The sequence below is a fragment of the Festucalex cinctus genome, chromosome 21 (assembly GCF_051991245.1).
Source record: "Festucalex cinctus isolate MCC-2025b chromosome 21, RoL_Fcin_1.0, whole genome shotgun sequence".
Lineage (NCBI taxonomy): Eukaryota > Metazoa > Chordata > Actinopteri > Syngnathiformes > Syngnathidae > Festucalex > Festucalex cinctus.
This window is the reverse complement of record NC_135431.1, coordinates 4,609,005-4,629,849: the sequence shown is the minus strand read 5'-3', so window position 1 is coordinate 4,629,849 and position 20,845 is coordinate 4,609,005. Positions and strand designations below refer to the sequence as shown.

Genomic DNA, 20,845 nt, shown 5'->3' with positions numbered 1-20,845 from the left:
GTGCAAAAGTGACAATTTTTCACAGCAACGTTTTCAAAATGCTCAACAAAAACACGAACAACACAGAATTAGAACAGAACACAAATTTATTTTGTCATGTGCATTTAGAGCTGGCATTCGGGGAATTCAAAGACGACTTCTTTGCCTGTGAGCTTCTTGTAGACGCCGGAAAACGTTTCCACCTGAAAACACACATCACGTTCATTCATTTTACATTTAACAATACATACGGTGCCTTGACTTATTGCTCCAATTACTCTGAAGTTGTGAGAAAATGGACAAAGCAAGGTCTTGTAACAGGGAAAGCTTGTAAGTCAAGGTACCATAACATTAAAAATATTTGTAATGTGCACTGCATGGTTTGGCTCCCCAGTAACGGCCCCCAAAAGGACTGTGGGAAGTTGTAGGAATATGCAGGACGTTCGTCCGCGCCGACCAATCAGGTCGGGGACGGAACTTTTTGTGCGACGTCGTGGAACGGGAATGTACGTCTTAGCACGAGGCGACGCTCCCATACGCCACCAGGACAGAGCCAGGAGAGAACAACTCGCTGGGTGCCCACGTCGGGCCGGCACGCGGCAAACCGTCGCGTCGCAACGTACTTTGTGCTCCACGTTGTTCTGCTGCGCCTTGTCCAGGTGGACCTTGATGAGCCGACTGCAGTCCAGCTTGACGCGGATTCTCTTGCCCACTATCTCGCTGGGGAACACCAAGTCCTCCAAGATGGCGTCGTGGACGGCTGTCAGCGTGCGGCTGGATGAAAAATTGCACAAAATTCACAAGTGTTTTGAAAAACGGCAACGCCGTCCGTGTCTTGACTTGAAAGGGGAAGTCAACTCCCTCCAAAAATTCTTGACAATTTGTGTTACATGTGTGACCTCACTAGTCTAAACATGACATTCTGATTATCAACAAACTCCAGTCGTTTTTTTTAATTCATCTCAGAAGGTGGCCATTTTGCCACTTGCTGTCAACTCAAGATGTCATCAATGTTGCCCAGGTATCAACCAATCACAGCTCAGCTTCAGAAAACAGGTGAGCTCTGACTGGTCAATGCCTGAGCAACAATGACGTCATCTTCAGTCAACAGGAAGTGGCAAAATGGCCGCCTCCTGAGACGGACAAAAATGGTTGGGGTTTGCTTCATAATTCATATTCCACAAATGTAATATTGATCAGAATGTTTAAGACTATTGAGGTCACATAACATTTTCAAGAAATTGTTTAATGTTGACTTCCACTTTAAATCTCCACATACAATATAGTACTACAGCAATTTTTCACAATCGGCCAAGATCTATTTAAGCCTTTTATGAACCTTGATTTAAAAAATAAATAAATAAAATAAATAAATAAATCAATAAAAAAAGGCTACATGTCCATGTGGCTAAGTGAGATACAGGGAACTTTTTTATTTAAATTTCCATTTTATAATAATAAAAAAAAACTGGGAACTCCCTATACTTTATTCTAAAAATTCCTTATATAAAACTAATTAATTTAAAATTAAAAGAAAATTTTTTGGGGCCAAATTTTACACTATTTTTTTTTTTTTAAACTGCAAATAAATATTGGTTATTGGTCTTCTGACTACTACTACTAATAATAATAAGTATCCTTGGAAGAAAAAAAAAAAAAAAAAAAAAAAAAAATCAGTCTCACTATTTCTAACCACATCACAAAACTCAAAAGCTTTCAGTCACTACAACTGTCTCCAGGAAGGTGACACCAAAAAAACATTCATTTGTTTATTAAATATGAGGACTTTAATTGTACACTGCATGGTTTATCTCCCCAGTAAGTGCCCCAAAGGACTCTGGGAAGGTGTAGGAATATGCAGGACGTTCGTCCGCACCGACCACGAAGTCGGGGACGGAACTTATTGTCTGACGTCGTGGAACGGGAATGTACGTCTTAGCATGATGCTACGCTCCCATACGCCACCAGGACAGAGCCAGGAGAGAACTCGCTGGGTGCCCACGTCGGATTTCATTTGTGCAAACCGACCATTTCTACTCACCTCCTGGGTCGCTTCTGCTTATTCTTGATGCGGCTTTTCCTGGTGGGTTTAGGCAGAATTCGCCTCTGAAAAATCAAGACAGTCGCTCGTTAGTTTGTTATATAAAACAAAACAAAATTTAAGTTTCACACAATCACAAAATATTTGGAATGTGCACTGCATGGTTTGGCTCCCCAGTAACGGCCCCCAAAAGGACTGTGGGAAGTTGTAGGAATATGCAGGACGTTCGTCCGCGCCGACCAATCAGGTCGGGGACGGAACTTTTTGTGCGACGCCGTGGAACGGGAATGTACGTCTTGGCATGATGCTACGCTCCCATACGCCACCAGAACAGAGCCAGGAGAGAACAACTCGCTGGGTGCCCACGTCGGGTAAAAAAATATTTTAAAAAATAAATAAAATAGAGATGATCCATTTAGAGCCTCTTCTAAAAATCAAATGTCAGTTTTGGCCACGCCTTCTAACCTGCGCAATGAAGACTACGTGTTTCCCGCTAAACTTCTTTTCCAGCTCCCTAACCAGGCGCACTTGAATCTTCTGGAAGGACTTCAACTGAGGAACCGGAACGAAGATGATGATGGCTTTCTTGTTGCCGGGAACTTCGATCTCCTGTTTTGGAACGACAACAAGCGACAACGTCAGAGTCACAAATTCAAACGTCGCGTCGTCAAAACTGCTCATTCAAGGAGGGAATGTGCACTGCATGGTTTAGCTCCCCAGTAACGGCCCCCAAAAGGACTCTGGGAAGTTGTAGGAATATGCAGGACGTTCGTCCGCGCCGACCAATCAGGCCGGGGACGGAACTTTTTGTGCGACGTCGTGGAACGGGAATGTACGTCTTAGCACGAGGCTACGCTCCCATACGCCACCAGGACAGAGCCAGGAGAACAACTCACTGGGTGACCACGTCGGATTCAATGCAAACATTCAGGAGAACATGGAGGAAATATCAAATTTATTCCAACAAGGTGTAATATTCACTCCTAGTGGTCATCTTTGGCTTCCGAGCCTTCCCTTACGTTTTATTTATCAACTTCAACCATGCGTTCACCTTTGCTGCAGTGATGTTGAGTTCTCTCAGCTGAGCCTTGAGGTCAGAGTTCATCTCCAGCTCGAGTAGAGCCTACAGGGAAACAAGGCAAGATTTATTTATTTTTTGTGTTGGTCTCATGTGTATCAAAATCTTTGAAATTTCACACACATACCTACCACTTACCTGGGATATCCCCGACTCAAACTCGTCTGGTTTTTCGCCATTTGGCTTCACTATCTTTGCACTAGTGCTGAACATGGCCGTTGTCTCTGCAAACAATTCAATCACGTTTCATGTAACTATGTGTAACAGTTACACATAGTTACGACTACACACGTTATCCATTCTAACGTATGTACTCTTAAAATATTTAATAGTTACGTCTTTGATAACTACACACATTACGTTTAAAAATAAAAATAAAAATCAGCTAGTTAGCCAATCCGCTAAGCTAACGCATTGGCAAAGTGCAGCCAAAGCGAAGCACAAGAGTATTTACTAGTGGAATTTTACAAAAAAATAAAAACGATAAGTCGCACAAAAAAATGCTGTCATATATTCGCAGTTGCGGTCTCAAATTTAGTTGTTAAAAGTGAACACATGTAAGGCCTTGCTCGGCTCCCCATCACAAACTAGCATTCACTCAGGCTTCTCCACCACGCTTTGTTACGCCGTTAAAAACTGCCATCCGCCACCACAAAATACTCAATCTAAGCTATCACGCATCGACAAATATTTACCATAAGAAAAACAGTGCCTTAAAGCTTAATTTGCCACATAATGAAGCATAAAAGTCCATCCAGCCATAAAGTCACGACCAACCTCAGTCAACGACGGCCAAGGAAGAGGCCGGAACATCGCGAGAGTTGCATTAATGCACCTCAACGCGAGGGTATATTATCGCGAGAGAAGGTTGGATGTCGCGAGACTTTAACGGGCCGTGATTTGACACCCGGAAATAAATGGCTTATTTTGAATTCACCACGTAAAATGGCTTTTCGTTTGCAATAGTAACTAAAAATAAGGTTTAAGCACTTTATTGCGTGGCAAGGTCTAAAAATAAAAGAATAAAATAAGCTCGAAAAAGACCACAAAAAAATGGTATAAGTGCCTTGTAAAATATCAAAATTCCAAGATTTCACATTTGTTAGGGTTTATTATTTTATTTACATCTTTATCAAAATTAAATGCAAAGAAATTATACGTGACAAAGAATGCACTTTTGTGAAACTCATGTCAAGTCTGATAATGAAGACTTCATTGTAAATATACTGTCCATCCGAAAATCACGTGACTCAAAGGTTCACGTAATATTTTGAAGAAATTACCTCTTCTGTTGAGTTGACTATTCTGATTTCATTTTTGTAATGTCATTTGTTTTATTTTATTTTTTCTTTTGTGTTACGTAATTTACAATACGTATGTATGCATTCTGTTTGATTCTCTGTTAATTTTCTCTTTGTAGACTACTGTTCTCTTGGCTATTATTGATTTGTATTGAAAATGGAAGCTGTAATGCGAATACCTCAAGTTGAAGTCCCAAATCAACAGTTGGAAAAAAGAAGAATCCAGGAAAACCAAAAATGCTCAGACTACTTTCTTGAATGGACCACTTTGCTCTTTTAGAATGAGTTCTTTTTCCCCTCCATCTTCTTTGTTTTTTTGTCGTTTTAGTTCTTTTCTTGATGCTGTTTCGACTCTTCAATGAATATATTGTATGACAAAGTGTGCCTTAATTGTTTGTATGTGAAATTATGAATTAAAAAAAAAAAACACGGAAACTGTAAAGAGCTTTGGTCACGTTCCCAGCATTGCTGTGGACGACTTGCGCCTCCTTGTGGTTGACAGTTGACATTTCCTAAAATATGCACTTTATTAAAAAAAAAAACCATCAAAGCTTATTGACAATGAAAAATGTCACATTAATACTTCTCAGGCTCCATCAGTGAATGTTTTACAAATGCAACAAAGGCGGCTTTTCTCGCCTCAGATTCCGGAGTGACTGTCCCAACAAAAATCAACAAACAAACCGAAAAGCTTCCCTCTTCTAGTTGACGGTTTTGTGCGTGTGCAACGTTTGCATCTGTATGCGACTTTCCTCCAACGTCATGAAGCAGCCGCTCATCTCCTCCTTGACTGGCACGCCCCCCGTGCCCAGGTCGCACGTCATCACCTTGATGGGACCCTTGCCGCCTTTCAGGTGCATCTTGATGTTATCCTGCACCACGGACACACACACAATACGGTGACCACCATTTTGAAACATTTTTTTAAAAATTATTATTTCAATTTTACCTGCGTGGGCGGCGGCACTTCCATCTTGGTTTCCTCCGGCGCCTTGATGACGATCACCGTCTGCTCCTGGAAGGCGGCGACCCGGCTGACGTCCTCTTGCGTGATGTAGGCCTCCGTGCGGAAAGTTAAGGCAAAACATGACATCGCACCCTCCCCGACTTTCATTTTGCCGAGGCGCAAAAAGGATATGTCGCGTTCTCTTCGTTGTCCGTCATGTCGAAGAGTTGCTGCGCGCAGTTCTTGATGAGGCCGTCCAGCGCGCTCTCCTCCTGCTTCAGGTTCTCCAACTCCTTCCGGAACCTTTCCTCGGTCCTCCAAAGACAGCCCGAGACTGGACACTGTCCTCTGCATGGGCCACAACAATTGTATTTATTTATTTATTTTTAATATTCATTAACTCATTCACTCCCAAAGACGTATTTATACGTTTTTTAGGTTTTTGTTTGCTAGAGTTTTTGTATGACGGCTTTGATGCAGTTTCTGACCTGAAGTGGTCGCTTAAAGTGATAGTAGTTATTACAAAAAAAAAAAAAAAAAAGTGTGCTTCATCTGTTTCATTCATTTTTATTTTTTTTCTAACAACTACCATCACTTTCAGCTTCCACTTTAGGTCAGAAACTGCATCAAAGCCTTCATACAAAAACTCCAGCAAACAAAAACCTAAAAAACGTATAAATACGTCTTTGGGAGTGAATGAGTTAAACAAGTAATTCTAAATAGGGCCTGGCCCCTTAAAAAACAGTATCAAAGAAAACCGAAGTTTCCGACGCTGCGAAAGTGCCCTGAATGCACCATTTTGCTCGCGTAGCATTAGCAACTAGCAACTAGCGTGTAGCGCATGTTTTTCTGTTGTCCCTAAGCATACTTTAAGCGGTTTAATGACACCACAGCTGGAGTTCACTGTAAAACTAAATACACAACGTTAAGAATTACATCCACTGTATATTTAAATAAAATATATGCTTTGTTTTTAAAATATAGCTAGCCTAGCGATAATAGGAAGTTAGCCAATGCTAAGAGGAAGTTAGCATCGACTTCAGGAGTGTTTTTCCTTCAAATAACGAATGCTCGCACACAAATTTTGTGGGAACACATGTCCACAGATAAAATAAAACTACGCAAAGGCACAAATACTTCTCAATGTGTGAAAAAAAATAGTTATTTTAATAGAATTAATTCACAACTTTCTTCTGTACTCACGTTATGCGCGTACGCCATGGATGCACGGCACCACACTGCCACCAAGAGGCCAAAATGCACAGTATTTGTTCTTACTGTTTTTTTCAGTCGCTATTAATTTAGTTTAATCTATTCTTATTTCACTTTTTGATTGCTTTTATTTTGTCATTGACCTTTCAAGTTATATAATATAAAGTTGATATTTCAAGGATTCAAAGACTTTCTTTTATCAAAATTCAAGGATACAAACATCTAAGGATTTTTTTTTTTTTTTTTGTCTTAACACACATTTCCACATAACGTGGCACAAAATACAATTCCGAGGTCCCAAGTTAGCACAGTAAATCCTAAAACTTGTGAAAACAATACAAGATAAAAACACATAAAAGAAAAAGTCAATGCTTTAAAGCAGTTGTAAAAAAGTAAGATTTCACATAAATCAATACAATAATCTTGTATACTTTCTGCATTAAAAACAAAAAAAAAAGATGAAGTTTGACCGACTCACATCCACTTGACCCTGCGGGACTTCCTCTGGACCACGCTGACGCTCTCCAGCACGCCGATGATGTCGTAGAGGTGACACTTGCGGGTCTGCAGCCTGTTGGCCGCCTGGTGGAGGTCCAGCCAGCTGTCGGGAGACGCCAGCAGGAGCTCCAGGAGGCGCCGCGTCAGCAGCGCCAGGGACACCTCTGGGGAGGCTTATTGCGGGGGGGGGGGGGGGACAGATGTCAAACGTTTAGAAAAACGTTTCCAGCGGCGCATCCGAGCGAGTCTCGATGTGGACAGAGTGAAAACAAGACTTGCACACCGTTTTCGCATGGTGTCTTTATGTGAAGATCCTGTTTGGGTTGAAGGTCCACACTGCGGAGAACGACAAATTTCAACTGGACAATTCAACCGGAAAAAAAAAAAAAAAAAAGTAATAAATAATGCACAAAAACTTTGGTTGGGCTCTTACATTGTCTTCACCTTAAGAGGAACTTCCACAGTTTCAACTGGAATCTGAAAGTAAGAAGAGTTCACAAATATTAATTGCATGGTAAATATGACTTTATTCCTGAGGGAATTATTTTTTAGAAATTTTTCATTGTATTTCAAAAATTCCTAAAAAAAAAAAAAAAAAAAAAAAGACAGTAACAATAGTTAAAAATAATGAAAAATAAATAAATAAAAATTGTAAACAGCAAAAATATTAAGAAAAACAAGCAATTGAAGCAAACAAGAAAACTTATCATATTAAGCAACAAAATATATAAAGTGAGACAGTCATGATGAATAAATTGGACATTTTTACAGCATTTAGCCTCTCTCCATCATTCTGCGAGCTAGCATGCTAGCGGCTAACGTAGCGGCACAAGTCACACACGTTATTAACTCATTTGCTCCCAAAGACGAATAAATACGTTCTATTTTAAATGTTTTAAGTGTCCCAAAGACGTATTTATACGTTTTTTATGCTAGCGCATACAGAAGGCTTTGATGCAGTCTCTTAACTGCAAAGAATGGTTGAACAAATGGCAGTTATTACACAAACGGCCATCAGGTGGCAGCAGAGTATAAGAGCTAAAAAAAAAAAGCTCAAATAATCAGAATTTTATTAGATTTGTGAATAATGATGAAACTTAGCTATAATCTAATGCTAATTGCTGCAAAACGGACATAGATAAAAACATACTTTTTTTTTCCTGATGAAAGAAGAGACTTTAATCTTTCTTTTGATAGGTTCCATGTTTTGATAGCAATAGAACACAATATTCTGTGGGCCTTGCAAAATCAGTCAAAATCCAGTAAAACAGCCGGGAGCGAACGGGATTGCGAAATGTGAAAATGGCTTGCAAAATAAAAAATCCAGCAAAGCAGTGCAGAGTGAAGGGGATTGTTTCTATGAAAAATGGCTGGGAGTGAATGAGTTAAAATACACGCATACCACCTTCCATGCCATAATAATAAAAGTGGTATTTTTATTTACTCCCTTGGTAGTCGTACTATAAAAAAAGTGACCTGCTGAGGAGGTTGTGGAGGAGGTGCCACAGGAGCTGCACGTCCATCTTCCTCCATCTCTTCCTCCTCCTCCTCTTCATCGTCGCCACCACCCGTGGTGTCCCACTGGTCGTCCTCCTCCTCCTCCTCCGACTCTGGCCCCCAGGGGCCAATTCCCCCGAGGGGCCCGTCAAGGAACGGGGGCATGATGGGGATGGCGTCGCTGTTGACGCCATTGGGTGTGATGTCCTCCGGCAGGAAGTGCTCCTCGCAGATCAAGTGCAGCTCCGACGCTTCCTGCTTGTCCGTCTCTCGCAGCGCAGCGAGCCAGACCTAATCAACAGCAACATTTTAGCTCACATTTCATCAGTATTTTCCACTTACGATACTTGTATTTTTGCTCAAATATTTCGACTACTTTCTACAAGACAGCAAGCTTGCATAACCTAAAATGACTTTAAAGATGTCAGTAACAGCTTGCGACGTCCTCAGCCACTGTTAGCAAACATGCTAACACAAACAAATCCACGTTATAAGACCAAGAAGCTACATGCTAAAGTTAGCACAGAAGAAGAATGTATAACAAATGTAAATAGTAGTCAAATGAAGAACTGTTTAAGGGTGTGTTTGTTTGGGTTGCGATCACGTGTGTATACCTTGACCCGCGCCGGGTCTTTGGGGAACGGGAAGAACCTCTTCGGAGGTCGGTTCAAGACGCCCCGGTTGCCGTTGAGCAGGCGGTTCGGACACCCGGAAACAACACACTTGACCATGTTAAGCGCCCCGAACCCGCCCGAGGTCCTCTGGCCTGTAAAATGTAAAACAAAAACCTCTTCTTGGCACGTTTTCGTCTCCACGTTTTTTTTTGTTTTTTTTTCCTCCAACCGGAAGAGGCGTGTTGTTGACGCGGAAGTACATCTGAGGGAAAAGGAAGTATGAGTTTTGTTTATGTTTTTAAATGTAGCACCAATCGTCTCAAATAAAAAGGAAATAATTGCACACGTTTATTTAAAATAAATACAATATAAATATTTAACAATTTCAACATCTATTTCGTAATATTTAGTCGAACGTATTTTTTAACATAATCCATGACATTTAATTATTGAACTATTTCAGTCGTAGTTATTTTTTTTCACTATTTAATAATTTCACTATTTCAAGCTAAAATTACGTGTTTCTGTAGTTCAAAATTTATTTACCTTGATAATATAATTGACACATTGAATTATAAATTTAATTATCCGTTTATGTTCAATTCAGGAATAATAAAATTTGAATACAGTATCCATGTACAACCAAAATGCTAAAATAATTCAATGTTATCACTAATTATTTTATTTCAGCATTATTTAATTTCAATATTGTTTTTGATTTCAATAATTATATCATCACTTAGTTATTTCAATATTGTTTAGCAGTCACATGAAATTATAAACAGAGGCGACAAGCTAAACTTGCAACACAAGATTTATTTCGAAGAGCAAGAGATGCCAAACACCGTCATGATAGAAAATAAAGAAATACATAAATAAATCACCATTAAATGAAAGTAGCAACTCATGAGCTCGACACACAGAAGACAAAAATAACTCATGCCATGTGCATGAAAATCTTCCATGTGACAATGAAAAAAGAAAAAAAAAAAAAAAAAAAAAAAAAAAAAAAAAAAAAAAAAAAAAAGAGCAATGAATAAAAAAAAAAAAAATTTTCTTGCAAAAAACAAAAAAAATAAATAAATCAGCATTTCACAAATATTCATTATGCATTTCTTGATGGTCAGTAGTTTGTACACGTGATGAACATCTAGTCTAGCGTCTGTCTCTGAATTGTGCTTTCATCCCGTCCTCTTGAAGAACTTGAAGTCAAAAGAAGCTGCAGGCTCGTTGGCGGGAAGCTGAAGGCCGCAAAGTCACGTGACGTCCAAAATCCGCCTTTTGCTGTCCGTTCGCTGCTTTGTGTCCTCTTCAACGCTGATTATTAGACAGCTACTAGTTTGAAAAGCCCGTTGAACATTTATTCTAACATCCATGACACATAGATTTGTGTTGAGGTAATTTCCTGCCACTAGGTGGCACTAGTGTTTCATGTTGGACGTTGGTAACAGGAACAGTATATTTTTCTTTTCAAAGTCAGAGCAATTTTATTGTATACATCAATTGTCATTAGATTTTAATGCTTTTTTTTTTAATGCAATTTAAGGCCTTATTTATTTATTTATTTATTTGTTTATTTTTAGCAAAAAAACATTTAACCTGAAGCTGGATGTGAAAATATTGCTCAACTGGCTTTTCAATCCCTAGTAAGTCATAAGACAAATTTCACAGGCTCCCGCGGAAGTTTGGGACAACAGCCAAAAGTTCATATTTTCATTTTTTTTTTTTTTTTTTAAACACTGAGGAACAAAATTCATCTTTTACACATTAAAATAATTGCAACAACATTCTCCGAAATGCTCGGGACAACCCGCAAAAATGATACAATGACGCAAAATGCGGTCAAAAAAGTAGATCAAAAATGAGGTGCTGATTGTTATAGAAAAAAAAAAAGGTACATGTTGCTGTCTTTAGTTCTCAGGTTTATATGAAATACAGTTGAGATAGGAGCGGCTAAAAATTTGGGAGTTTTTCCGAGATGCGAGTCATCATTCAAACCCAAATGGTCAACACGCAGTCATACATTCTTGATCCTCCGCGAAGAATGGCTAATATTAGCAAGGTATTGATCTCAATGAGCGGTATAATCCATTTGGCTGTCTTATAGTGTGGCCAAGTTGGGCACACCAGAAGCATTTATTTGATACAGTGTGATTAAAAAACAGTTGAATTTGTTTTGATTGTATTTAATAATGTCAATACTGTAATATTATGGAGTGTTATTATAATTAAATTACACATTACAACTTTTTTTTGCATTCATTTGAATGGGAAAAAAAGATTTTGAGTTATGAGTGTCAAACATAACCATTTTTTTCCCCCTCCCACATATCAATCAAAAGTCTGCTTTTTTTGACGCAGAAGTCAGCACTTAAACGTTTTTTTTTCTCTCTCTTTTTTTTTTTTTTTAATTTATTTTTTTGCTTGACGAGCCCCAATAAAGTGCATGCATGTCAGGAAAAAAGTCTGCTGATTGGATGATGAGTGCAAATGTACAGTGAGGCGTGTGTGTGTGTGTGTGACCCTGTAAGTCCAGCCAGCCACGCCCCCCCCCCCCCACCCCCCCAGCCCGCCCATCATCTCCACGCAAAACATCACAAGATGGAAAAAAAAAAAAAAAAAAAAAGGCGTCGCTGTGTCGTTTTGTAGTAAAAGCGGATACAAAACCAGTAAAAACATCCATCGGTGATCAATGACATTTGAATTCATAGGAAATTGCATATACCCAAATATTTTTTTTTCTTTTCTCACTATAGATTGCATCTGAATAAATCATGCCAATATTGCTGTCCGACCAGCTCGTTAACCGATCGATCGATCGATCAGTGTCAAGATTGTCGGCTTTGAACTCTTTTTCTCTTGTTTTGATTGCGCTTCACGTTGACCGACCAATCAATCAATCAATCAATCGATAAATACATTAGCAGCTATACGTCACATTATATCAGGTCGTATGAAAATGTACAAAAGTCGGATGTTGATACGAACGAAGCGGGAAAAAAAAAAAAATGGCGACGGCGCGAATGTGACAACAGAGCGACGGTAGCTTACAGCAGCAGCAGCAAATCAATCAATCGTGATTATAATAAATAACCTGTTTGCTTTTTTGTTTGTTTGTGTTGTCGCGGGGTGGGCGGGGCTACACTTGGATGCCCTGCACGGCCTGTCGGATGTGCTCCAGCAGCGCCTTGTTCTCCGGGCTCTGGTACTGGTCCTGGTGGGTGTACATGTCCGTCAGCGTGCTGACGTACGCGTCAAAGTTCTGCTCGTTCATCGGCTCCTGAGGGAAACCAGATCGGTCGTCAAAGCGGGACGTTTCCGGCGTCTGCGGAAACGGTCGCCGCGGTTACCATGTGCGGCAGCTGGATGTTGGCCAGGCTGTTGATGAGCGACTGGCTGAGGTTGGCCAGCTCGTGCAGCAGCGAGTCGTTCTGCTGCTCGATGGCCTTGTTCTCCTCCTCCATCGACTTCAGGCTGCTCTCCATCGTGGTGATCTCGAAGAACAAAAAAAAAAAAAAAAAGTCACGTTCACCACAGTTTGATTCGAGTGGGCCAACAACAGCATATTTGTGCATAAATAGGCGAGAAATAATGACAGTCTGAATCCAAGTACATTCTGAAAAGATTGGGGTTGTCAGTGCGCCCTCCAGTGGACAAAAATGGCAACAACAGGTGAAAAACAGCTGTGGATGTGTTCTCGATATAGGGGAAAAAATAAATAAATCACTAAATTTAAGATTGAACCGGAAAGAAAAAAATAAATAAAATAAAAACATTAAAATTAAAATATAAGTAAAGTAACAAGAAATAAATAGATACATAAACAAATAAAGGTTGGCTCATTATGTAACATACAGTGTAGAAAAAAAAAAAAAAAAAAAAAGTAATTACTTGAAAAAAAAAAGCTAGTTATTTTTTTACTAAGAAAAAAAAAAAGAAAGAAAAAGTAATATTTACTTGAAAACAAAAACTATTTTTTGGGGGGTTTTTTTCCTCAGAAATTGTAAGTAAATTTTACAAGGAGAGTACATTTTACCAGTTTATTTAAAAAAAAATTGTTGGCTTATTATGTCGCATACATGCTACATAATTTTTAATAAACAATTAAAAAAAAAAAAAAAAAAAAAAAAAAAAAAAGAGTAATATTTACTTAAAAAAAAAACATTGCCTTTTTTTTTTTTTTAACTCAGAAATTCTAAATACATTTTACAAGGAGAGTTTTGGGTACATTTTACCAGTTTACTTAAAAAAAAAAAAAAATGGTTGGCTCATTATGTAGCATACACTGCAAAAAAATAAAAAATAAAATATTTACTTGAAAAAAACTAGTATTTTTTTTTTTTTCTCAGAAATTCCCAGCAAATTTTACAAGGAGAGTTTTGAGTACATTTGACCAGTTTATTTAAAAAACAAAACAAAAACAAAACAACAACAACTATGCAAGGGTTGAGGACCGAACCGACAACCTTCAAGCGCATTTTCATCCAAATATTTTTGTCCTTAAAGCCTTCATTAAATAATATCAAATATTTTTGTCTTACTTGCGTCCTCAGCTTAATCATATCCGACTCCACTTGATTGTTGGACTCGTTGATATCTTTGATTTCTTCATCCAGCTGTTTGATTTCCTCGTCATTTTCAATGCCTGAACAAGAAAACAAAACAAAACATTACATTCTGTTCATTTTTTTTGTGCTCATATTTTCGTTTGTGGTTTGCGTCTCACCTTTGCTGGCTCTCTGCTTGATTGTCAGCATCTCCACGCCGCTCATCCTGGCCTTCTTCATGGCCGAGGAGGCCCGGGGACAACCGGAGAGACTGGGAGCAAAACACGCATCATCACCCCGGCCGGTTGCCGCGGCAACAGGTCGCAAAAAAAGCTCCACGAAGCGGGGATGGGCTCACCTCCGGTGGGTCAGGAAGCTTCCGCTGACGTGTCCCGAGCCGTCGCAGCCCGGCGTGGGGCACGTCATGCCGTCCGTCTTGCCGGACTTCCAGGCCAACTGGGCGCCGTTCACGTAGCTGTCCTTCTGACGTTTGGCCGCCAGGGGGCAGCCCGACGCGCTGCGGTGCGAGGCGTACTTGCCCGTCACGTGACCTTGGCCGTCACAGCCTGGCACCGGACACCTGAGAATGAACGCGCGTCGCATGGGTTCACTTTCAAAAGAATTTAACAGCCATTATGGTTTGAAACGGGAATTTCGCACTCAGGTGTAATCTGTGGAAAATTTGAAAAAAAAAAAAAAAATCAGCCCCTTTCACCTGTCGCCACCAAATTTGATGGACGTCTATCAGAACAGGACGCACCAGAAAGTCTCAAGGACCAATAACCCAAATTCAACAGGAAGTCAGCCATTTTGGTTTGAAACGCCAACTTGGGGTAAGAAAGGAAAACAAAAATAATAATAATAATCAGCCCCTTTCACCAGTTTGAATGACTGCCACCAAATTTGGTTGACATGTCTATCAGAACACGACGCACCAAAAAGTCTCAAGGACCCATTACCCAAATTCAACAGGAAGTCAGCCATTTTGGTTGGAAACACCAATTTCGCACTCAGGTACAATCTCTAAAAAACTTGAGGGGAAAAAAAATCAGCCCCTTTCACCAGTTTGAATGACTGCCACCAAATTTGGTGGACATGTCTATCAGAACACGACGCACCAAAAAGTCTCAAGGACCCATTACCCAAATTCAACAGGAAGTCAGCCATTTTGGTTGGAAACACCAATTTCGCACTCAGGTACAATCTCTAAAAAACTTGAGGGAAAAAAAATCAGCCCCTTTCACCAGTTTGAATGACTGCCACCAAATTTGGTTGACATGTCTATCAGAACACGACGCACCAAAAAGTCTCAAGGACCCATTACCCAAATTCAACAGGAAGTCAGCCATTTTGGTTGGAAACACCAATTTCGCACTCAGGTACAATCTCTAAAAAACTTGAGGGAAAAAAAAATCAGCCCCTTTCACCAGTTTGAATGATCGCGACCAAATTTGGTGGGCATGTCTATCAGAACAGGATGCACCAAAAAGTCTCAAGGACCCATGACCCAAATTCAACAGGAAGTCAGCCATTTTGGTTGGAAACACCAATTTCGCACTCAGGTACAATCTCTAAAAAACTTGAGGGAAAAAAAAAAAAAATCAGCCCAGTTCACCAATTTGAATGATCGCCACCAAATTTGGTGGACCTGTCTCTCAGAACAGGACGCACCAAAAAGTCTCAAGGACCCATAACCCAAATTCAACAGGAAGTCAGCCATTTTGGTTTGAAATGCCAATTTCGCACTTAGGTGTAATCCCTAAAAAAATTGGGAAAAAACAAAACAAAACAAAAAAAACAGCCACTTTCACCAGTTTCAACGACCGTCACCAAATTGGGTGGACATGTCTATCAGATCAGGACGCACAAAAAAGTCTCAAGGAGCCATGCCCCAAACTTAACAGCAAGTCGGCCATTTTGGTTTGAAGCTGCCACTCTGGGCAAACACACTCATGGTTTAATGAAACTTTAAATTGAATTAACCAAATTGCCAATGATTGCTAATCAGTCCAAGTGTTTGTCTGAGAACGAAGACGCTTACTTGATGGGCTCCTGCTCGTCTTTGTCTTCTTTGCTGTGGAGGATTTTGATGCCGCTCTTCTTGGCTCGAGGACACCCGGACAGGCTGAAGGATGGAAGAGGGAAAAGCGTTGGCGAAGCCGCCGAGAGCTTGATAGAAGTGCAACTTGCGTTACCTCCTGTGGGAGGCGTAGTTTCCCGTGATGTGTCCCGATCCGTCGCAGCCGGGCGTGGGACACCTGAGTCGGAACAAAGTCTTGAGTTTGGACGGCCGGGGGGGGTGTCAAAAAGTTTGCCCGCCCTCCTTCAGCCGCTCACCTGAGCTCTTGCGCGTTGGATGACATCACTCCTCGGAGGTTCTTGTCGGCCAGCTGGCAGCTCGACAGCCTGCACGAGGCCACCGCGTAAGCGCCCAAAACAAACGTCAACGAGCCGTTTTGCGGCATTTTTGCCCTTCTTACGTGAGGATCTCCTTCTTGGGCTCCTTGCACGGCGAGTACTTGTGGTGTTTGGGGCTGGGCGCGGCGGCGCTCGCCTCGGACGGGTAGCGCTGCTCGTCCAGCAGATCGTGGAAGGCGTCCAGCTCGTCGCCCTGGCGGGGCCGCCGCAAACAAAGACGGAAACGACTCAAAAATTCGGTTCACTTTGACTATAATTGAAGAAGAAGAATGCTCGGTTTGTATGTGTTGCTGCTCCGTTGCTGGTTAAGTAGCGGCTACTTCAAAGTGAGAAAACGTTACAGCTGGATATTTTCTCAATTGATTCGACTTTGATTCAGTTGGATTCGATTTTTTAAAAATTTGATGCGATTCACAAGAGTTCAGTTCGATTTAGATTATTTTCCATTCAATTCGATTCACTTCAATTGTTTTTTTTGGGTTTTTTTCCAACATGGTCCTGATTGATCTCTTATACTCAGCTGCCACCTGCTGGCCGTTTGTGTAATAACTACCATTTCTTCAACTGTTCTTTGCAGTTGAGAGTCTGCATCAAAGCCTTCTGTATGCTCTAGCATAAAAAAAAAAAAAAAAAAACATAAAAAACATATAAATACATCTTTGGGACACTACAGTTAAAACATTTAAATTAGAACGTATTTATACGTTTTTGGGAGCAAATGAGTTAATTATGGAACATCAATTCTTCGTAAATATCAAGGACATGATAAAAACTCCACAAACATTGACATCATCAAAGAGATGAAAATATTTTCATAAGTCTGATTCAATTATTGTAAATATAAATTAAAAAGATTCTGAATTGGGTTAAATGCTTAAATTTATGTGAACAGTAAATTTAAAATTTTCTTATGAATTATAGGAAAAAAAAGAGATATTAAAATAACTGATTCATGTTTTTATGTATTGAAATCAGGACCAAAAAGGAAAATCGATTCAATATCGATGACAGTGTTCCCTCGCTATAACGTGGTTCACTTTTCGCGGCCTCGCTGTATTGCGGATTTTTTTAAGTGCAATTTTGCATTCTTTTTTTTTTTTTACAGTAATGTACCTATTTTATAAAATTTATGAAGGTTTGAACATTGAGAGAGAACAAATATGAGAAAATGTCAATGCCTCGATGACAAAAGTGTATGCTGAGGTGTTTTAGAGCCTTAAAACATTTCTAATAAATGTAGAACATAACACGAACTACTTTGCGGATTTAATTTATTGTGGGTAAATTTTGGAACCGAACCCCAGCGGAAAAAGAGAGAACACTGCATTTATTTATTTTTTTTAACCCAGCCCGAGAAAACTCGCGTCAGCTGTTGCCTTTACCTCCTTGTGCTCGTCCACGCGTTTGATCTTGGTGTAGTCCAGCGGGAGGTCCCAGCAGTCGGCCTGGCTCAGCTGGTAGCGGTGGCTGTTCAGAAGGGCCTGGCGCTGGGGGGACATGGGCTGCAGCGGCGTCAGCACCGTCCCGCTGCCCTCCGGCCCTCCCGGCTGCCCGCCCGCGTCCACGCCGCCGCCGCCGTCCTCATCGTCCAGGTCGCCCGCCGCGCTCTGTCGCAAACACACGACGGGGATTGTCACGATAGCGTGGGCGTCTAATATGCAAATGAGCTGCCCCCCCGTACCTGCATCATCACGCCGTGCGTCTTCCCCCCCACGGCGAGCGGGAGCTCGCGACACCTGGTGGACAGGTTGAGGATGGCGGTGGCGGCCATGTGCGCCGCCTCCATGTCGTGCGTGTAGTCGAAGCTGCTTTTGCTGCACGTGCTGCTGGCGCTGCTGTGGCCCAGGGGCATGCCGCCGCCGCCGCCTCCCATATCGCCGCCCGGGCCGCCGCCCAGGTCGCCGCCGCCGCAGCTCAGGCTGCTGCTGCTGCTGCTGGGAGCGTAGCTGCTGGTGGTGCTGCTGGCCGGGCTGGACGTCTTGCTGTAACGTTTGGCTACGTGCCACACAGGTGAGGAAGATGAAGATTTAGCATCTTTGGATGGATGCAGTTGCACTCCAGGCCTGAGGGTGGCACTACTAAACCTTTCCTGTTCAAGTTCAATCTTACATGATGGAATCATATCGCGCCATCGTCCCTCAATTTCATGTCAACACATTCACACGTTTAAAATATGCCTTAACGTGTCAGAATTCAGATAATTTTTTCTGACTGTAAAGCCTCCGCAGTGACAAAAAAAAAAAAAGGAGGCGCGGCGTGTCGTGGCGGCAAAGATGGCGAGCATCGTGACGGCGCGCCGACGCCTCTCCGTGAATCACGGAATCGCCGATGATGCCAAGCAACGAGGCGGGCTCGCCTCCATTTATCTCGCTCCCGCTTTCTGCTCCTCCTACATCCATCCATCATCCAGCTCAGCATTCCGTGCATTGACTATTTTCTTCTTTTCACTTGTATTCAGTTTTTATAATATTGTACAATTACAAACGTGGGTACTATATTTAGACAATTTGCGGTTGTGTTATCTTCAAACTATATGACCATAAACGAGTATTTCATTTGTGCTAATTGTTTTCCTTTTTTGTATTCTTAACTTGTATATTTGATGACTATTTTTCTTGTAATTAAGTAATTATTAATTTTATATAATTATGACAAACTGTGATTGGTTTTCTGTATATTGGGTTAGGTGAAATATTGTAACTCGAAACTGAGGGAGTATATTTTGATGTTTTGTTTTTGTCCTCAGTTTGAGGATCTGTTGTTGGAGAAATATGTATCACCAAAGAGTAGGGATAGACCGATTATCGGCTGGGCCGATTATCGGCGCCGATATTCAGCATTTTGAGAAATATCGGCATCGGCCATTTTGAAGAATCATATGGCCGATAATAGATCCTTTTTTATTTTTTATTTTTTTAAGTGTTAACTTCAGGGAACTAATTTAAATGTAAATGTTTAAAAAAAGTTTTTATTTTCATTTTTGTCGACCCTGGAAACTCTCTGCACCTTCTGTTTTTGATTGAAATTAAAACTAAGAAGTAAAAATGTAATACTTTGGATATTTGGAAATTTTGGAAGACTTATTTTTTGTAGAAAATAATTGTTTTGTTTTTATTTAACTTTTGAAAACATGCTACTGCGCCTGGGAGACCCCAGAACTTGTCTATTGACTAAGATTTTGGGGGGGCCTTAAAAATATTTTACTAACCCTAAAAGTTGCTCAATATACATGTGCTTAAAAAAAAAAAAAAAAAAAAAAAAGATAAGAGCTGGAGTTTGTATTTTTTCCAAATTTTGATGTCCCTTTTTAGTGAAAATGAATATCGGCTCCAAATATCGGTTATCGGCATCCTTCACTACAAATAATTGGTATCGGTATCGGGCCCGAAAAAAACCTTATCGGTCTATCTCTACCAAATAGTGGAAAATAAAGGGGCAGGATTATTATAAGTTCTCTGTACTTCTATCTGCTCCTTTTGAGTACCATCGTTGTATAACTTTTGTTGTGTTTTGTTTCTTTTAACCTGATGTTACTCAAATAAAAGAATAGTTATTTATTTCCCCCTAGTTTTATCCTTGTACCAATTGCAAGCATGCTAATAAACATTAATAGGACTCTCAACATGTCAATCAAAACTCAACATTATCATCTTATTATTATTATTATTTTAGAATATAATACTTTGATTATGATTGCAGTATTCATATGGGTATTTATAGCACATTCATTGCCAGACCAGCAAAAAAAAAAAAAAAGCATCATTTGACGTATTTTTCCGTCAATGGCAGTGAATGAGTTAAGGAAAGTTGTTTTGATTTCTTTAGTAAATTTAAGCAACAGTGGTCATAAAGTAACCCGGAAATGCCGATAAAATTCAGCTGGACGCCCATCAGGCCCTGGTGATTTGTTTACTTCTTTGACTAGTACCCAAATGCAAAAAAATATCATGGTATTTATAAATAAATAAACAAATAAATAAATAAATAAGTCTTGTAAATTTGACACACTACAAAGGAGAGTGTTAATTAAAAAAAAAAAAAAAAAGGCCAAATATATCAAGAGAGACTTTAAAATGGTACTCGGGTACCGTGTGCGCGCCGGCTGAAAGTAGCTCGCTCACCATCGTACGCCTTGGGGGAGGTATCGCGACCGTGGTGGGACTTGCCGAGCGGGCCCCTCTTGCCGTAGCCGCCGTGCTGGCCCTCGTATCCGCCGTAGTCGTAGCTGGTCTTGGAGTACTTCTCCAGCTCCTTGGCCAGGTTGGAGCGCGGCGTGCTGGTGGGAACGTTGTTCTTGTAGCCGTACTGAGGAATCTCCAGCTGCTTCACGAAGCACATGGGCCTAACAATGCAGACGGGATTATTACTTCACAACACACAAAATAATTATCGTCTGTGTTATTAACTCATTCACTCCCAGCCATTTTCACGGAAGCAGTCCCGTTCGCTCCCGGCTGTTTTACTGGATTTTGACTGATTTTGCAAGGCCCACAGAATATTGTGTTCTGTTGCTATAAAAGCATGGAACCTACCAAAAGAAAGACTAAAGTCTCTTCTTTCATCAGGAAAAAAAAGTATGTTTCTATCTGTTTCCGTTTTGCAGCAATTAGCATTTTTCACAAATCTATTTAAAATTGTGAGTAATTTAGTTTTTTTTCTAGATGGCCCCTGGTTGATCTCCTTTGCTCTGCTGCCACCTGCTGGCCGTTTGTGT

The 20,845-nt window shown here is 40.6% G+C and overlaps 3 protein-coding genes and 4 non-coding genes across 8 annotated transcripts in view; all 7 read right to left on the bottom strand.

Moving 5' to 3' along the window:
• Positions 1 to 68: 68 nt before the first annotated feature.
• On the bottom strand, positions 69 to 3,949 carry rps7 (ribosomal protein S7). 2 transcript variants are annotated; one of them, XM_077511139.1, is made up of 7 exons: positions 3,876 to 3,949; positions 3,237 to 3,322; positions 3,072 to 3,143; positions 2,486 to 2,629; positions 2,021 to 2,085; positions 603 to 753; positions 69 to 182 (listed from the first exon to the last, which is right to left on the bottom strand). In XM_077511139.1, exons 2-7 carry the CDS (start codon positions 3,309 to 3,311, stop codon positions 105 to 107), a joined length of 585 nt encoding a protein of 194 aa, XP_077367265.1. In that variant the 5' UTR covers positions 3,312 to 3,322; positions 3,876 to 3,949; the 3' UTR covers positions 69 to 104. The 2 variants fall into 2 exon arrangements, with proteins under 2 accessions (XP_077367265.1, XP_077367266.1); XM_077511140.1 differs by having other exon boundaries at positions 3,794 to 3,928.
• Positions 344 to 567, bottom strand: LOC144010995 (small nucleolar RNA SNORA73 family). Its single transcript, XR_013281417.1, has one exon. It is a non-coding gene; the product is annotated as a small nucleolar RNA SNORA73 family (small nucleolar RNA).
• On the bottom strand, positions 1,769 to 1,986 carry LOC144010989 (small nucleolar RNA SNORA73 family). The gene has a single exon (XR_013281411.1). It is a non-coding gene; the product is annotated as a small nucleolar RNA SNORA73 family (small nucleolar RNA).
• Positions 2,168 to 2,391, bottom strand: LOC144010996 (small nucleolar RNA SNORA73 family). Its single transcript, XR_013281418.1, has one exon. It is a non-coding gene; the product is annotated as a small nucleolar RNA SNORA73 family (small nucleolar RNA).
• On the bottom strand, positions 2,711 to 2,932 carry LOC144010994 (small nucleolar RNA SNORA73 family). The gene has a single exon (XR_013281416.1). It is a non-coding gene; the product is annotated as a small nucleolar RNA SNORA73 family (small nucleolar RNA).
• Positions 3,950 to 4,805: 856 nt separating the features above from the next.
• On the bottom strand, positions 4,806 to 9,423 carry e2f6 (E2F transcription factor 6). The gene is made up of 8 exons (XM_077510657.1): positions 9,167 to 9,423; positions 8,532 to 8,843; positions 7,489 to 7,532; positions 7,339 to 7,391; positions 7,036 to 7,228; positions 5,540 to 5,693; positions 5,349 to 5,465; positions 4,806 to 5,271 (listed from the first exon to the last, which is right to left on the bottom strand). Exons 1-8 carry the CDS (start codon positions 9,281 to 9,283, stop codon positions 5,101 to 5,103), a joined length of 1,161 nt encoding a protein of 386 aa, XP_077366783.1. The 5' UTR covers positions 9,284 to 9,423; the 3' UTR covers positions 4,806 to 5,100.
• A 2,317-nt stretch (positions 9,424 to 11,740) lies between these two features.
• Positions 11,741 to 20,845, bottom strand: part of myt1la (myelin transcription factor 1-like, a) — a 32,783-nt gene continuing 23,678 nt past the window's right edge. The window contains exons 13-24 of the mRNA XM_077510817.1: positions 20,253 to 20,473; positions 17,813 to 18,126; positions 17,514 to 17,738; positions 16,194 to 16,324; positions 16,051 to 16,119; positions 15,909 to 15,971; positions 15,755 to 15,838; positions 14,072 to 14,293; positions 13,893 to 13,984; positions 13,708 to 13,811; positions 12,517 to 12,660; positions 11,741 to 12,446 (exon numbers count right to left, since the gene is read on the bottom strand). Of these exons, the coding sequence (XP_077366943.1) occupies positions 12,306 to 12,446; positions 12,517 to 12,660; positions 13,708 to 13,811; positions 13,893 to 13,984; positions 14,072 to 14,293; positions 15,755 to 15,838; positions 15,909 to 15,971; positions 16,051 to 16,119; positions 16,194 to 16,324; positions 17,514 to 17,738; positions 17,813 to 18,126; positions 20,253 to 20,473 (1,810 nt within the window). The 3' untranslated portion in view covers positions 11,741 to 12,305. The remainder of the gene's footprint in view (positions 12,447 to 12,516; positions 12,661 to 13,707; positions 13,812 to 13,892; positions 13,985 to 14,071; positions 14,294 to 15,754; positions 15,839 to 15,908; positions 15,972 to 16,050; positions 16,120 to 16,193; positions 16,325 to 17,513; positions 17,739 to 17,812; positions 18,127 to 20,252; positions 20,474 to 20,845) is intronic.

What these genes read in the sequence shown, in the direction of transcription:
- rps7 (XM_077511139.1), bottom strand. Translation starts at nt 3,311, where the DNA reads ATGTTCAGCACTAGTGCAAAGATAGTGAAGCCAAATGGCGAAAAACCA. An exon ending in TTGAGTCGGGGATATCCCAG is followed by an intron (nt 3,144 to 3,236) that starts GTAAGTGGTAGG and finishes GTTTCCCTGTAG; the next exon opens with GCTCTACTCGAGCTGGAGAT. An exon ending in TCAACATCACTGCAGCAAAG is followed by an intron (nt 2,630 to 3,071) that starts GTGAACGCATGG and finishes GTTCCAAAACAG; the next exon opens with GAGATCGAAGTTCCCGGCAA.
- e2f6 (XM_077510657.1), bottom strand. Translation starts at nt 9,283, where the DNA reads ATGGTCAAGTGTGTTGTTTCCGGGTGTCCGAACCGCCTGCTCAACGGC. An exon ending in AAGACCCGGCGCGGGTCAAG is followed by an intron (nt 8,844 to 9,166) that starts GTATACACACGT and finishes GCTGTTGATTAG; the next exon opens with GTCTGGCTCGCTGCGCTGCG. An exon ending in TCCCGCAGGGTCAAGTGGAT is followed by an intron (nt 5,694 to 7,035) that starts GTGAGTCGGTCA and finishes TGGCCCATGCAG; the next exon opens with AGGACAGTGTCCAGTCTCGG.